Consider the following 17,304-nt stretch of genomic DNA (forward strand, 5'->3'; position numbering starts at 1 on the left):
AATATTCAAAATGTTGCCTGATGCTGATTATGCGTCTGTGAATATAAGAATATAAACAAATTTGTTGTGGCACATGGGAAAAAAAAAAACGACACACACACCTTGAAGTTTCCCTTGTACTGCCCGAGTCTATCTGGCCTCACATCAACTCCTATATACAACAAAGACAAATTGACAAGAAATCGAAAACTCCTGAGCTGCTTGTAGAGCCTGTGTGTGTGTGTGTGTGTGTGTGTGTGTGTGTGTGTGTGTGTGTGTGTGTGTGTGTGTGTGTGTGTGTGTGTGTGTGTGTGTGTGTGTGTGTGTGTGTGTGTGTCTGTGTGTGTGTGTGTGTGTGCTGTAGGTTACATGCCTTTGTCGCGGGATGTTCCCAATTTTTTTTAAACATGCTTCTCGGTTTCGTCTTACAGGGCGAATCTCCGGTCTGGAGGAGGAGGCACGTCAGCAGAGACAAGTCCTCTCAAAAGGAGAGACTGAGAAGAGACAGCTTCAGGAGAAACTCACCGACCTGGAGAAGGTGAAACCGCATCATCACACTGAACATACTAACTGATTCAAAACTCCTAAATAGGTTTGCAAATCTTCACTTTCGGCCTGGGAAGTGTTAACACCTTTGCCCTTGTTTCGTCCTTTACAGGAGAAGAGCAACAAGGAGATTGATTTGACCTATAAGCTCAAGGTGCTGCAGCAGGAGCTGGAGCAGGAGGAGACCTCACACAAGACCACCAGAGCGATGCTGGCAGACAAGAGCAAGATCAAAGTAACCATCGAGGGCGCCAAGTCAGAGTCCATGAAGGGTAAGACATCACTCCTTTCTATTTAAGCTGTTCTCTTCATTCTTGTTTACCTCAACCGTCCCATCATCCCAGTTGTGTACCTTTTTGCGTCTGGAAGAAGAATCATCTCATGCAGCGTCCAAATGTTCTTGAAGTTTTAAATGTGTTGTCCTCTCTTTCAAACCCGTCCAGAGATGGAGCAGAAGCTGGCGGAGGAGCGAGCAGCCAAATTGCGTCTGGAGAACAGGATACTGGAGCTGGAGAAGCACAGCAGCATGATGGACTGCGACTATAAACAGTCTCTGCAGAAACTTGATGAGCTGCGCAGACACAAGGACCGCCTCACTGAGGAGGTGACTGAACTTCATATTCTGTCTGGTCTGTGCAGGATAAAAGCCAAGTGTGTGTTTAGATATTAAATGGCACCTACAGAAACAAAACCTGCCGCGTATTAAACACACACTGTCAAATCTGAGCTGTACAGAAAGGAAGCACAAGAAAACAGTAACAAAGGCTAATTCAACATTACAAAACCATTAACTTTTATTTATTTTTGCCCGTCCTTTTAGGTAAAGAACTTGACATTGAAGATCGAGCAGGAAACCCAGAAGCGCAACCTGACCCAGAACGACCTGAAGGCCCAGAACCAGCAGCTCAGCTCCCTGCGGATGTCCGAGAAGCAGCTCAGACAGGAAATGAATCACCTGATGGACATCAAACGCAGCTTAGAGAAGCAGAACCAAGAGCTACGCAAGTAGGTTCACGTTTTATTTACCTCTTTTTTTCCCCCAGCACTCCTATCAAATTTAAACAAGAAGAAGATGAAGAGTAATGGAAACTAACTTTTTGTTTTGTCTACAGAGAAAGACAAGACACAGACGGGCAAATGAAGGAATTACAAGATCAGTTAGAGACTGAACAGTATTTCTCGGTGAGTCTCTGCTCTGTAATAGACTGTAGCTATAAAATGACTAAGCTCTTTACATCATGGCAGACGTTTGACTCGTTTCCTGTGTATTCCAGACACTGTATAAGACACAGGTTCGTGAACTGAAGGAGGACTGTGACGAGAAGAACAAACTCTACAAAGATGTGCAGCAGTCTCTGCAGGAGCACCAGGAAGAGAGGTGCTTTGATTGTTTAAAAAAATACAGATATTTGCTTTTAATGCGCTTCAAACATCAAAGACAAAATAAGAAATTAGAGGTCAATTTATTGACATGTGCAAATGAAACGTTGGTATTTACGTGTTTGTGAGACGATTCACCGTCTAAGCCTTTCATTTAGTGTTCTTGTTTTGCCTTTTTTCTTTTTTTAGGGATTCTTTGGCGGCTCAGCTGGAGATCACGCTGACTAAGGCTGACTCAGAGCAGCTGGCGCGCTCAATTGCCGAGGAGCAGTACTCAGACCTGGAGAAGGAGAAGATAATGAAGGAGCTGGAGCTGAAGGAGATGATGGCCCGCCACCGTCAGGAACTGGCCGAGAAGGACATCACAATCAGTTCGGTGAGAGGCGTTAAACTTGAACTCTACAGTGTAGAAATATATTGTTTTGTTCAGGTGTACATGGACAGCTGGAACTAGCAAATAAGCTCACAATTGCTCTTAATATAGTGATTATTATGTGTTTTTCTTGTCGCTTACAGCTGGAGGAAGCCAACAGGACCCTGACCAGCGACGTCGCCAATCTGGCCAATGAGAAGGAGGAGCTGAACAATAAACTGAAGGATGCTGAAGGAGGTAATGAAAATGTTTGAAGTTTATATAAACAGTTTTATCAGAAGCAAGACATTCTATTAATAACATTTATTTATTTTTGTATGTTTTTTCTTCTTTTTTCAGAAACAGAGAAGTCAAAGGATTGGGAGCAGCAGATCAACCAGATGAAGCAGGTGTTTGAGAAGCAGCTGCAGTCAGAGAGGACGCTGAAAACTCAGGTGGGTGTTTTTAAAAAGTGACAAAATACCACGAACAATACCAGATGGGTTTTTTTTTAAGTCACAACTGCATTCAAGAGAACAGTTAATAAAGAGAAAAAACATCTGGATTTATCATCGTCCGCAGGCCGTCAATAAGCTGGCCGAGATCATGAACAGGAAGGAAGTTCGTGGCGGAGGCAGTCGCCGCGGCAATGACACAGACATGCGGCGAAAGGAGAAGGAGAACAGGAAGCTGCAGCTGGAGCTGAGGTCAGAGAAGGAGAAGCTCAACAGCACCATCATCAAATACCAGAGAGAGATCAACGAGATGCAGGCGGTTAGTAGAACAGTTGCACACATTGTTTGATCTTCCTTTTCATACTCAGTCCTCTGACTTTCATTATTTCTCATGTCTGGTCCCCTCCGCCCAAATCTGTCTGTAATTAGAGGCTAAAAACACCATAAAATTCTTGTTCAGCTTGAGTCTTCAAACTGTTTAAAGATGTCATCAGCACAAACAAGCGGGATGATTGACGAGCGTGTGCGGCATCGCCTCCAACTCTCCAGCGTGTTTGACCGGACTCGTTTCTCCCTGCTGTTTCTCATTTGCAGCAATGGTCGGATGAGAACCAGATGCGCATCGAGCTGCAGATGGCTCTGGACAGCAAGGACAGCGACATCGAGCAACTGAGGAATCTCCTGCAGACGCTCAGCGTGCAGTCGATGGACTCTGCCAGTGTCAGCAGCGGGCCCGAGTTCGATACTGACGATGCGTACGCAGGTAAGAGCTCAGACACACTTCCTGTCTAGTTATTCAATTCAGTTCATCTTTTATGTCATTATACTTTCATACAATAAAACGTAGTGTTAGCATTAAAAAATGATTCTGCATTAGTATCTCTAAGGGTCCTGTGTACTGAATACAAAACAACCCAAACAACTTTTATCTCATTCTGATTGGATAACACTGCTGTTGGGTGGAAACCATATAACTGTATATTTAGTTTTGGACATTCAAGGTTTCTGACAGTGACCATAATTATCAAAATTAAGAGAATGGGTCAAGCCTTGTGTTGTATTTCTGTTGATTCCAACAACAAAAAAAAAGCCCCTTACTGTTCAAGGGCCCCTTTCTGGTAGATCCAGCTATATACTTAACAATAAAACAAACTGTAAATATTATGTATTAAATGATTTTTAAGAGGTGAGTTTGGTGAGGATTTTGGTTTTAGATGAAACAAGCAAAAGCATTTTTTATTTTGGTGAGTGAAAAAAAAAAAGTTGTATTGTATATTTTCACCACATTGCTGCTGTGCTCCAGATTTAGTCATTTATCTTGATTTTGCAGGAAATAATTGTATAATTTAGGGATGCACTGATATATCGGCCTAATATAGGTATCGGCCTATATTCCACTTGTTAACTAACAGTGGCCTGTTGGCAAATAAGATGTCAGTGGCCGATGCAGTCATTTGCTGTCGGATTGTCAGACTCAGACAGTAGCAGTAACATGGAAGTAAAGGAAATCTTCCTATTAAGTAGGTAATTGTAAAGCAGGCTAAAGGGATTTTGAAGCAGTTGTTTTCAAAAAAAAATTATTGTGAAAGTTATTGAAGATCGTCTCATGAATTTGTGCTCAGTTTAAGATAGTGTATGATGATGCTGAATTACAATTCACTAATTTTATTATTATTTTTCAAAACGATTTCTTTGTTTTCTTGTGGAATAAATAACAACAAAACATAATAACACTATCCCCCAAAAAATCAGTTATTGGTCAAATTCTTATAGGCCCAGAAGTTTTACAATCAGTGTATCCCTTGTTTAATTAAATGCACTTTCATTCAGTAAAAACTGCATTTTAATTGTAGTGAAAATGAATTTTATGGTAACACTGACGTCTCTTCCTTTCTCTCTTTCTCTATCAGAAATGAGGCTGGAGGGGTGGCTGTCGCTCCCTGTGAGAAACAACACCAAGAAGTTCGGATGGGAGAAAAAGGTAAAGAGAGTGAAACTGATATGATGTTGTATAACGTCTCTGTTGAACATGTCTCCTCACCCTGTCTGTTCTATCTGTTGCAGTATGTTGTAGTGAGCAGCAAAAAGATTCTCTTCTACAACAGCGAGCAGGACAGAGAGCAGTCCATCCCTTGCATGGTGCTCGATATAGAGTGAGTGTAACGTCAGTCCACCTCACATTTAGTGTGTTTATGAGTTCATTCATGAATTATTGTAATGGCTTTTTTTTTTCCTTACACAGCAAACTCTTCCATGTGAGACCTGTCACTCAAACAGATGTGTACCGTGCTGACTCCAAAGAGATTCCCAGGATATTCCAGGTCTGTCTCAGCACCGCTTTGCTGATTTTTTAAAATTGCTTCTAAATTGTCACGTGACGTCTTTAAATTTAAATTTCTTCCTCATCTTCTATCAACGCTCCAGATTCTTTACGCTAACGAAGGCGAGAGCAAGAAGGAGCCCGAGTTTCCTGTGGAGCCGCTGCCCATTGGGGAGAAGTCCAGCTACATCTGCCACAAAGGCCACGAGTTCATCCCCACGCTCTACCACTTCCCCACCAACTGTGAGGCGTGCACCAAGCCGCTGTGGAACATGTTCAAGCCGCCGCCTGCCCTGGAGTGCCGGCGCTGCCACATCAAGTGCCACAAGGACCACATGGACAAGAAGGAGGAGATCATCGCCCCATGCAAAGGTAGGAAAAAGCTTGTGTTCGTTATAGTCGATGCATGGCCAAACAGGGTACCGTTTAAAAAAAACCAAAATGTTGATAATCTTTTCCCACCCCTCTCCAGTGAACTACGACGTTTCCACGGCCAAGAACCTGCTGCTGCTGGCCGTGTCCCAAGAGGAGCAGCAGAAGTGGGTGAACCGACTGGTCAAGAAGATCCCCAAGAAGCCGCCGCCCGCTGAGCAATTTGCGCGCTCCTCTCCACGCGCCTCCATGAAGGTCCAGCCCAGCCAGTCTATGAGGAGGCCCAGTCGACAGCTCCCTACAAGCAAGAGCAGGTAGAAAAAGCAGACGGAATATATCTCCAGGTTTTACTTCCAAAAAAACCAAAACGGCCTCATTTTTTAAATAATTGACGCTCTTAAGATGGTTTATGTTTAATTTTGGGTAGTCTGGGAGGTTTCCAGTGAGGAAAGTAGCTATTGGCAGAGTATACAAAGCCAGTACTGGCCTGTGTTAGAGATGAGACACACTCAAATGCACAATAATTTATCATTCTTACTGTTCTTATTCTTGGATTTCTATGATGATCTGTATCTCGTGGTCTAAATTGTTGTTTTAAAAGATTTTCCTTTCTGACAAAATAGAAAATGAAAGTATTATTCTATGACTTGTAGTGCATCCAGAATTACCTCATTTAACAAAGGCAGTGTTGATGTTTATTATATCCTTGACACTAGCCTAGGTGACAACTAATCATGTTAAACTGTGTCCTGTTTTCTTGTGCTTGTAAGGGAGTATAAAGACTCTTATGTGAGGTTGTAATATGCGTGATACGCCTGCAGAACACTGTTTTTTTTTTATTCTCCCCTCTGGTCATGTTGTGCTTGGTGTAAAACCACACAAGACTAAAGAGAACAGTATCCAGTCACACACCTGATCCGCTCTCCGTTAGTTTATACGTGTGAGAGCTGAGTGTGTGTGATTGTTACCCAGTCGTCAAAACCCATCTCCCCTTTCAGATTGATGGACTTTGGTCTGCAGGACTGGCACTGGGCGTTGGATGATATCGATGAGGATTGTTCCTCTATTCGTTTCTGATGACGTCATGCGGTAACACTGTGTGAAGTGTGTTGCTGTGCAGTGTGATGCTTTCTGTGGCAGTGTTTCACTATTTCTCAAAAGAGGGTTTTTCAAAAGAGGAAAAAATAAATACACGGGAGACTACATTTGTGTGATATTTCTAAAGCGGCTCAGATGAAAGTCAAACACCAAAAATGTCTCACACCCGTCATGACCTTGCGTCCTCTGACCTCTGACCTCAGCCCTCGCAGGTCAAACGGCTTCAAAGTAAGGCGAGAAGAATCCAGCAGTGGACATTGTTACAAATGACGACTTCTTCCATCTTGTGCTTCCTTTTGCTCAGACTGTTCCCCGCGAACCACTGAAAACCTACATGTGTGTATGTCGCTTTAAAGCCAAAAAAGTGTGTTCTTGCAAGCGGGGGCACAGTCCTGGGTGTTACTTTGTGTCAGCGGTGGCGGGCAACACGCACATATGTCGGGTGATCTAATGCATGTGCTACTGTTGGGGTTGTTGAATGTGGTCATTTGACCACAGGGTGTTTGAAATGGAAATAGGTTCAAATGAGACCTATTCACTATTATATAGTATATTTCATTACATCACTTTGTTGTCTTACAGGTCATAGCCTCTTCTGTGTAAGGTTAAGGTTATAGAAAATGTCAAATAAGTGTCTTGATGATGTATCTGTGATTTGATCCTATCACAGATATATTAGTATTGGTGTATATATTGACAAATAAGTAACAAATAGGTTTGCTGTAATTAAGAAAAAGATGTTTGTCCAACAGAGGGCGCTAAGAAATGTACTTTTCAGCTGTAAAACATCTCCATCACAACATATTTAGTTGACAACTCTTTAAGAAACTAGTTAAAGCTGTAGTTAACATAAATGTTTACTGTAACATTCACTGACTTTATTTTCATTTTTTCATTCATTATTTAACATCCTGGAGGGGAAAAAATATTACTCAAAATATCTAACTGCAGATCAGATTGTGCGCCATTGTACTCCCATTCATATCCAAAAAAAACTGAAAAAACTGGATTCTTTGGTGTTATTTCAACCATAAAGTCAGACACAGGTGTGTTACTGAAGAAGATAAATGTATAAAATGAGCCTTTGAACCCTCTGCTGACACTAACCTCGCCTCTCTTTGTCTCTCTTCTTCCAGCTAACCTTGCTCGGGAGTGTTGGTGCATCTTGAAGGTGGCGGGGCAGAGAGGGGGATGGGGGGTGGGGTGATGTGCGTGTGCGTGTGTGTGCGTGTGTGTGTTTCATCCTAAATCCAAGACTATACACAACTGAAGCTCCGTTTGCAGATCAGCACACTGAACTCCACTTCACAACTTCCACAACCTCCCCCTCAACCAACCAACCAACCCCCCTCTGCCCCGCTTCAACCCTGAGTTCCACAAAAAGTCTGCTTTTTCCTCCCTTTTTTCGTTCAACTTCTCTCCCCACCACTCGAAGCGATGACGACCATCAAAACTCACCTCGATGGTCTTACAGTGAGCTCGGGCGGCTCATGAGCAACATTAGCAGAAGTTTTCTCGGGAGGCTCTCGACTAGAGCGATTATGTGCCCCGAGCAGCTTGTTCAGCTCCATACGGAACAGAAGAGAGCTCTTATAAAGCCTGATCGGGGGCTGGCAAGAAGGTGGGGGGGGGGGGGGCACACACTTACCTCACCACTTCTCACCAGGACACTGTGTGATTGAAGGACAAGAAAACTCTCTACTCCTCCTCATCACCTTTTTGGGGATTCTTGTGGCCAAAATGAATTTTAAAAAAAGACGTTCTTGTGTTAAATGATTGTGAATAATATGAAGGGGGGTTTAGCAGCAGCAGTGAGTAAGTGGGGGTACACTACAGTAATTATGTTGGCTGGATGCAGCTGAGGGCTGTTGAACTTTATCCCCCCACCCCCCTCCCTGACACAGCATCTGTACTTTTTTCATCATCATATTCAAACTCTTTCACATTACTGATTGTAGCTTCTCGCTTCCCACGATTTCTGCTTTTTCAGGCGCATGTCCACACGGGTCACAGAAACTTGAATGAGGTACTTAAGCAAGCAAAGCTGTGACTTCTTGGAAAGTCAGTAAGAAGCAGGGAGGGATGGAGGGAGGGGGTGGGGGCAGGGGGGAAGGAGTGTCAAATTCCCCCAGGATTTGAGCAAATAATTCCTTGAATGCCTCTAATTCAGATTTGCGACTCAGGCACGCTCTGAATCATCAGCCTGCCGTTGTTTGACTACAGTAAGACAGATTCTTAACAGATTCTACCGCTCTCAACAGCATTTAGATTGAAGGGGGTCAGACAAAATCACATAATCTTTCCAAACCTGCACTGTCAGTTATGAGGGTTAATGTTTACTGCATTCAAGGGGTGCACCGTTAATGCTTTTTCTGATCCGAGCTCGGCTCCCTATTTTTTTTTTTTTTTTTTTGAATGTACATCTGGGCTTTTACCAGAGACGACACACAGGCATTGTATTTCTTGTATCCAAATATACTTGACTGAAGCCCCCCTCCCCTCTTATATCACAAACTACTCTGATTGAGTTTGCATGTGTTTGCCTTTTTTTTTTCTCTCTTCTTTTTTTAAGGCCTCACACACTTGAATGCTGAACCAACCTATCAAGAAACAGTTTTAAAATCATTCAAATAAGGGGAAATTGACCAATATGAAGCAGAAACAATGAAGGTATGCAGTCATATCCAAAACCAACATACTGAGCAGCACTATTCCATTGAAAGATTTTCTTTAAAAAAAAAAAAAAAAGTGTTTTTGTCCTGATATTTTTGTATTAAAAGTAACCAAACTCTGAGTTTGGGCACATTGTTGTGTGTATGTGGCTCATATAGCAGATGGAGAGTAACTGTGTGTATGTGTGAGTGTATGTATGCGTGCGTGTCTGTGTGTGTGTGTGCGTGTATCGAGTGCTCTCCTTTAACCAAGAAGCATGTTTTATACATATAAATATACACAGTATATATTTTACATGCCATACAGCGCACATTATATTATTTATACAGCTGTGTCCACTTTGTATTTAAGGGCTCTACATCCAAGATTGCATGTTTGCTACCAAACTGCTCTATAATAATTTACCACTTCAACAATAAAGACATGGATGTGCCTTTTGGTTTGGGACTATTTTTTTTGTCTTTAGGTATTGTGGGTGTGATAATGCTGCACACTGGAATGAGCACACTGTTACAAGCTGAAATGTTTATTAAAATAGTTCAGAAAAGAACTTCACATGTATAAAATCAATTCAAAAATACAGTATTTCTCCTGAGTATGAAGAGCTCAGATGTACTTTGCTTGTGCTGCCTTACTACCTTTAGAACACTACATTTCCCACTCATACAGTATAGTCATTATTTAGTCACTGGACTGTTATTAAAAAAAAAAAAGTAAAGTGTGGGTTTAATACTGAGGTAAAAACAATATAAAAAAGCACATTTTACAGGTCAGTATTACAAAAGCTTCTTAGATAACCACTCTCCCCCCTTCAGCTTGGTCTTCCAGTCACCGGCTGCGTCCAGAGTAACAGAGTAAACTCTCTGGTGAACAGAACTGGAGGACTGAGGTGAACAGCAGAATTACGCAACGGCCAGTCGAGATCCAAACTTTTTTTAAAAAGCTTTTCAGTCGTCTTTCTTGGCGCTGCTGCTGCTGCGTCTCTGGTAGTAAATCACTGTGAGCAGCACCCACAGGTTCAGCAGGGTCATGGCGATGAAGCGCACCAGAACTGTGCCGAAGGAAGAAGTTTGATTAGATCGGAAATGGCAGGTAGACGCATTAAAGTAGAGCCAGAACACTGAGGGCTTTAGGATGTTAACACTACACTTCCTCCTTCCACACTATAGACTTCTTGCCTTTTTTTTTGGCCAAAATACTGGCTGAATTTCAAATTAAAAGTCTCAATAATGGCATTTTCAAAACTTTTTTTTCCTTTAAGCAGCTGGGTTTGTTTTCACCTGAGGATATCAGTAGTGCTTGTGTAGTTTATCTTTTATTTAAAAAAAACTGTTGAATGGAGAAAGTGTTGCTTAACAAAGAAGCTGTTACAGCAGGTTTAGTTTCTGTATTTTTTTTCTTAAAAGGAGAATGTACATTATATAAAACGCATCCAAAACTTGCATTTAAAAGCTTATTTTCCCAAAGAAAAACAGTGTCATCACATTTTATATTTTACATTAGTAGTGCACTTTAGATGTCTGAACCCCCCAAAAGCTGCCTGTTGTGCTCCCTACAATTCCTCCTAATGACGCGCAGCAACAACAAAATCTCCTTTGCTCATGTAAAACTATCATGCTAGATATTTACAAGACAAATCTTTTGAAACGGATCCCTAAAATCATTTCAAATTCTCATCTGGGTTTTACCACACGTCCCTCAGCTGTTTGTGATTCAGTCTGACTTACCCTGTGTGTCTCCAGTCGTCACCGTGGTGGTGTAAATCCTCGCTGAAACAAAAGGGAATGTGCCCAGTTAATGACAACCTCGTTATCCAAGAGAGAGAGAGACAACGTCTAATATTTAATTAATGAAGCGATGAATTGCTAATTTATTCAATTAGGAGCCGAGTAAATAATAGAATACATATTCATGGAGTGAAACATTACAGTAAGGGTACTTTGGGGAGGAGAGGAGAGAAAAATCTGAATTCATTAGGAATCAGACGGAGAGATGAAGAAGACATTTATTTTGACTGTTTTGGATGCATATTTATCGCATCACAGATCAAGACTACACCAGGGATTCTTAATTACCCTTAATTAACCGGAACCTAATGAAACATTTTCTACACATTTCACACAATTATACATTTGATGTGCTACTTATTGTGGGGTCCAAGCATTATTAATTATTCTAAATTATTATCATGGGTTTCAGTGACCAAAAGATGCTCAAGCATACCAAAATGAAACTTTGTTGTCATTAAATAATCAAATATAAAGAGTTATGGCAGTATGAGTATTGGCCTTTCAAAATAAAAGAAATGAAGCTGCAGCATTAACTACAAAACTGCATCTTTTGAAATTAAAGGAGGACTAGTGATAAAGTGTTGCATTTAAATGTTAGGTGAGTTTGTGAGTGACAGATTTTTAAAAAGAAAGTTCACAATTGGACAAGCAGAAGTTGCGATATCCTGATTTTTGATATCTATGATCTCCACCCCCAAATCCTGAATCAGTTGTTTCTGTTGGGAATGTACTCACCCATACATGTGTAGGTAGCCATACCCCAGGAGAGGGCGCTAACCTGCCCAGCATCCTTAGACTTCCACAGGCATTGCAGCTGAGCAAACTTACTGCCTGCACTGATGAATGTGCACAGGCTCTGAGAAAAGAAAGAGAAGGTCAGACTGTATACAGGTGAATATACATATTGTATAAATTACACTGTTTAACATTATAATTCAGCTAAAAGTTTCCAACACTTTCTGTAGTCTGTAAAAAAGTTTAAAAGTCAGTTGGAGCCCAGTGACTCCTGCACACAAGATCACTGCTGTTTTAATTATATGCAAATACACCTTTAGACTCATTCATCTCATTAACCAAAAAGACCGGTTGGCATTTATAAGGTCTGAGTGTCGTCCTGGAGGTGCAATGAGGTCTGGAGAACTGGATAACTAGATTCTGATCAAATCTCCACCTCATTACTAACTGATGATTCATCATTCCTGTGATTTTAAAGTTAAGTTTTTATTACCATAGCCAAATCTATGATCCACTTCTCCACAGTGAGGATCCTCCAACCCCCGATGAACCTGAACAGCACGTTAAGGCAAATAACCTGACGTACAGATCTATCAAGTGATTTTCTTCAGTGTTGAATGAACATTTTCACATATTTAAAAATGAGATTATGCACAGGTGGAAGGATACACTATGGCGTAGATGAGGCTGTAGCGCAGTTTGCCGCTGTAGTGGAGAACCAGGATGAGAAGAACCACGTCTGAGGGAAACAGAGCAGGTTATAAACACACTCCACTTTAGGATAAATGATCAACACGGTGCAAAGAGCTGTTTTTACTGTCTCATTAACTCATCCAGAATCTAATCTCTCTGCTTTAAACAGCTCAAACTCTGAAGGACACTTAAACACATATCTCTTTGTTGAAATGTCACTATTATTTCTGTCTCTTAGAGGCCACTGAGAGGTTTTAAGTTTGCTCAGAACAGAGATTATGTGTTATTGTGGTTCCCAGTGGTTACAAATGCGGGTTAATAAATGCCACAGGAACCTTAATGCAGCTTTCAGTTCACACCAATGTCTAGCCATTTGTTTCCAGGCTACCCAATGAGGAAACTACACTGTCTCACATGACATTAATTATTGCCCACATTAACCATACGGATGATCAATTAATTTTCTGTCAATGGGTGTTAAATCATCAATTTCAATATGAAAGATTGTGCAGAAATGTGTTCTATATATGAATTTGACCAATGGCTCCAAAATTGGCTCCAAAGCGAGGTTTTACAGATTAGCAGAAAAAGTGACACATTTGGTTACAAAATGAGAAATTGATCTTCTTAATGTCATGTTTTTGCACCCAAAAATAATTATGAACTTGACTCTTAGACACCTGTGCTGTCTTCTGGTTGGTCGTACTGTAAAAGTACAACAGTGTGGGAGATAAGGACAACTCACCTTGAGCGATGAGAATGGGATATTCCAGGTACGTTGGAGGAGGGTAGTCATAGTACATCTGATAGGTCACAAAAACAATGTACCTGTGAAGCAGACGAGTTATATTACATTGTGTTGTAGCGTTCAGTATGAAGCAGTAAATATAGCAGAAAGCGGATACTGAGATCACTATCAGCTGCTCATGCTTCCCTAAAGCTCAGGCAGTATGACTAATGGAGTTTAATGGACAAACAGTGTGGTGGTGGATTCTTTCCTGGGAGCAGCCTTGGTTTCATATGATCTGCAAACATGGTGAAATATCAGTGATTGTCTGAGTCAAGAGGGTGTTTTCGTGACTCTGTGGAGGATCCTGTTTGCCAGGATAACATGCAGCCAGATACATGACAGTGCATCAGTGTTTCTATGTGCTAAGAAGGTGATGCAATGTGAAGCAGCCATGGTGATAAACAATGAAAACAAGTTAAAGCTGCATGGGGGTCATTTCACAATCCTGGAATTCAGTCTCAATGTGCTATTGTTGTTCACCAACCAGGCTGATAGGTTATTTTTTATTTATATATTATCTTATACATTATCAAGATCTACTGTCCCAGTCCCCAAGTTTAGACATACTTTCTAATTGAAGTGAATGGGAAGCTATATCCAAATTTGACTGGTACTCTATGTGAATAAAGATCAGCATGAGCACAATCTACGGAAGTTTGGAACTGATATAAATAACAAATTAAGTTTTCCGCTTTTGGATGCTTGAGTAGTTTTTATTACAAGGCAGGTGGGAAATTTAGTCCGAAAACTATAAAATCGCATCGATAAAACAATAAATATCAACAAAACCCGACTGCATGCTGATAAAAATAAAAACCAACGCTTTTAACTGTGTGGTGCAATAAAATATTACTTATTGCACCTTTAAATTTTAGATGTTGGACAAATGCTCTGAGTGGAGATTTTACCCCAGAGATTCATTAAGGTGGACAAAGGTGAAAGTGAAGTAGTTTTCTGGATTGCGGCTCCTTTTTTTAGCAATTAAGGTTGATAAAATGAATTTATCGCTGCATAAACATCTCACCCGGTGCAGCTTTAAGGCTTGACTGTTTTACTGTAGCATGCACAGTGACAGCAGGCTATCACTCACCAGCATAGTAGAGACATTTACTGTCAGGCACAGAGGAAAGAGAGGACACTGAGATACTATACAGCCTTAAATACACAACACTGCTAAGTCCCAAACTCTGAGAAAAAAATGTTCCTGCTATATAAAGTCCCTACAGTAAATACTTAGATGTCAGTTTGAGTAAGATTCATACAGAATATACCTGATTCAAAACATCCTCCTGCTTCTTTAGTGTCAACACTTTGTTTACTAGTCCACTGCAGTGATTTCATTCCCCCTGCTTCACACACAGATGTTGGGACAGACGGATCAAACTGAGGCCAAATTGCCCTGTCCTCGATAAATCAACCCAAATCCCGGCTGTGTAAACAAAAACATAATTGTTAAATGTTATAAAGCCCCAGCAGTAGGATTATTGTTTATTGGAAGCCGGCTTTTCAGTTGGTTGCCTTTAAACTCTCTGGGTAAGCCTATAGTATCCAATGTGGGTTACAGCCACTTCTCTTTTTCACATCAAGGAGCCCTGAACTGACACAAATTAGACCATGGACTACTTTTCATTTCTAAAAATGTCTAAAAAGTCTAATATTTATAATTATTCTAATCTTTTTTGTTTATTTTTTATATCATATCTCATTATACACTATGAATATAATCATTAAACAATGGATAATAACTTCTTTTTTTCCACATTATCTCACTATTCTCAGTTTATTATGCACACAGTATATAATACAAATATATAACACTACACAGTTTATAATAATAAGCTTTTGTATTTTAATATTGAACTGTTTATCTTAACATATTCTGTTGAGTGTGTGATGTCTGCTGGGTGCTTTAATTTGCCTCAGGACTAATACAGTAGCCTATTTATAATCTTATAATCCATGTCTATCTATATAGATACAAACATATTGAATAATGTTTTTATCAATAAAAAGGTTTAAATGGTTACAATTTGAATGCCGAATTTATCAGTATATAACGAGGGTTAAGTACATGCGTTCAATTATTTTGAATGAAATGTGCTCTTTTACCTATGACGAAGGTAACACTAAATAAGAAGAATTTTGAATGGAGTTTGGTGGAGTGCTTCACTTCCCATCGCTGATGAGCGCGATGAAGAACAGGAAGACAACACTTCACCTGGATTCAATCATTTTAAATCATCCACCGCAAAACCTCACACTGCTCCTCTTTGTCATGCAGGTAATTGACTTTAAATGACACACTTAATAGATCACAAAACAGCTTTTTAACCCCCCAAAACTAAACTTCTGCTAAAAAATAAATAAATAAAGGAAAATTACATACCCGACGAGCTCGAGGAGAAGGCTGTTGAAACTGACTCCCGCCGCTGCTTTTGCTCGCATCAGTACAAAAATTTGCGGAAACTTCAGCACCATGCACACACACAGGGTGCTGAAGTTAGCGAAGTGTAACAAATTCTCTATCTGCATCGTGTGGAGATAGAAACACAGCAAGAGTGAATTTGGAGTAGAAAAGCTTAGGAAAAGTGGGTCAAAACTCGCAGCAACCAGATGCTGCTGCTGCTGCTGCTGCTGAGCTGTCACCACAGTCAAGTCAGCGGAAAGCAGGAAGCCGGAGTGGACATTCAAAATAAAAGTAAAACTCATTTGTGTACTTGGGTGACAGATAGATTGATAGATAGATAGATTGATTGATTTATTGACTGATTAATTGATTGATTGACAGACAGACAGACAGACAGACAGACAGACAGACAGACAGAAAGATAGATAGATAGATAGATAGATAGATAGATAGATAGATAGATAGATAGATAGCTGGCAGTTCAATCCCCAGCTTCTCCAGTATGCATGTTGAAGGTTGTGCCAACGTATGTGTGTGTGTGTGTGTGTGTGTGTGTGTGTGTGTGTGTGTGTGTGTGTGAGTGTGTGTGTGTGTGTGTGTCTGTGTGTGTGTGTGTGTGTAGTACATTAGAGTAGATGAGTAGATTAGATTATTAGTAGATTAGAGCGGGTTGGCACTCTGCATGGCCATCAATGTATGAATGGGTGAATGTGACATAAAAAGCATTTTGAATAGTCAGAAGACTAGAGAAGCGTTATATAAATGCTATCCATTTACCATTTTATCAAAAACAACTACATATAAACCTTTATATTGAAGGCTGTAGTGTTTATTTCCTTTATGATTCTATGAGCTTGATGTAGTTTCCTGTCACCCGGCATCTTTTCTCACTTCCGCATACTTTCACTGAAAGCTGATTGGGTGGTTTTGAGCACAAGTTAGACCTAAGCGTTTTTAAATTCTCACCTGATTAAAGTGTGACGTTTCTGATTCTGCAATACACTATTTACTGAAAGTCACACAGTGGAGAGAGGAGAGCATCACTTTAACACACACAGACAACATTTGGGTTTATTCCAAGTTAAGGCTTTATAAATGGCACAGTAACCTACTGTCTGGTGTAGGTTTACAGCACCGGTATCATCTCCAACATGAAACATAAGATCACTCAGCACACTTTCAATGCAAAACCTTTATTTCAATGAGATATAGACTCTGATTATAATGCAACATCCAGATCTTACAACCATCTGATACGTTTTTCAAATGTATTGGGGACCAACATTTTAAATGTCATTAAATTTAGACACAAGAGCATTGATTAATACAACATGAAATAAACAATTTCACCAAATACAATACAAAAGAACAGTATAAAAACCTGAGATATGCCGGGTTCACATAAAGTGCAGGTCGTTTAAAAAAAAAACAACTTTTGATAAAAATCACAAAAAGGAAATTATTATAATTCCATGGCTCCACCGTGGAAAATGGCTTAAAGATCCTGGAAGATATGTAACAGCTATTTTAGGCATTTTAAAATCATAAAATAATGAAATAAAATTTAACACAAACAATATATAATTTGTTCTAACAGCGTCAGCAAGTAGGATTCTTACATGGTAAATTCTTCAGATAGAGCTGTTAAACTGTATTCTATGGGGTTTTTATCATCAGTTGAAGGATACAGCTGCTCTATGCCTGCTTTTAAGAG

The 17,304-nt window shown here is 40.3% G+C and overlaps 2 protein-coding genes across 2 annotated transcripts in view; one reads left to right on the top strand and one right to left on the bottom strand.

Annotated features, from left to right (window-relative positions):
* rock2a (rho-associated, coiled-coil containing protein kinase 2a) overlaps window positions 1-9,608 on the top strand; it is a 36,144-nt gene extending 26,536 nt beyond the window's left edge. Inside the window, exons 16-32 of the mRNA XM_053336368.1 lie at window positions 411-517; window positions 638-797; window positions 969-1,129; window positions 1,346-1,530; window positions 1,638-1,707; window positions 1,800-1,903; window positions 2,095-2,281; window positions 2,422-2,515; window positions 2,618-2,712; window positions 2,840-3,031; window positions 3,307-3,475; window positions 4,623-4,693; window positions 4,777-4,865; window positions 4,955-5,033; window positions 5,137-5,404; window positions 5,505-5,718; window positions 7,639-9,608. Coding sequence (XP_053192343.1) covers window positions 411-517; window positions 638-797; window positions 969-1,129; window positions 1,346-1,530; window positions 1,638-1,707; window positions 1,800-1,903; window positions 2,095-2,281; window positions 2,422-2,515; window positions 2,618-2,712; window positions 2,840-3,031; window positions 3,307-3,475; window positions 4,623-4,693; window positions 4,777-4,865; window positions 4,955-5,033; window positions 5,137-5,404; window positions 5,505-5,718; window positions 7,639-7,642 — 2,249 coding nt within the window. The 3' untranslated portion in view covers window positions 7,643-9,608. The remainder of the gene's footprint in view (window positions 1-410; window positions 518-637; window positions 798-968; window positions 1,130-1,345; window positions 1,531-1,637; window positions 1,708-1,799; window positions 1,904-2,094; window positions 2,282-2,421; window positions 2,516-2,617; window positions 2,713-2,839; window positions 3,032-3,306; window positions 3,476-4,622; window positions 4,694-4,776; window positions 4,866-4,954; window positions 5,034-5,136; window positions 5,405-5,504; window positions 5,719-7,638) is intronic.
* Window positions 9,242-15,759, bottom strand: slc66a3 (solute carrier family 66 member 3). Its single transcript, XM_053336371.1, has 7 exons — window positions 15,570-15,759; window positions 13,139-13,221; window positions 12,370-12,439; window positions 12,194-12,251; window positions 11,701-11,821; window positions 10,903-10,944; window positions 9,242-10,226 (listed from the first exon to the last, which is right to left on the bottom strand). The coding sequence occupies exons 1-7, from the start codon at window positions 15,713-15,715 to the stop codon at window positions 10,123-10,125; spliced, it is 624 nt and encodes a 207-aa protein (XP_053192346.1). The 5' UTR covers window positions 15,716-15,759; the 3' UTR covers window positions 9,242-10,122.
* Window positions 15,760-17,304: the final 1,545 nt, after the last annotated feature.

This window comes from Scomber japonicus, chromosome 16 (assembly GCF_027409825.1).
Source record: "Scomber japonicus isolate fScoJap1 chromosome 16, fScoJap1.pri, whole genome shotgun sequence".
Taxonomy (NCBI): domain Eukaryota; kingdom Metazoa; phylum Chordata; class Actinopteri; order Scombriformes; family Scombridae; genus Scomber; species Scomber japonicus.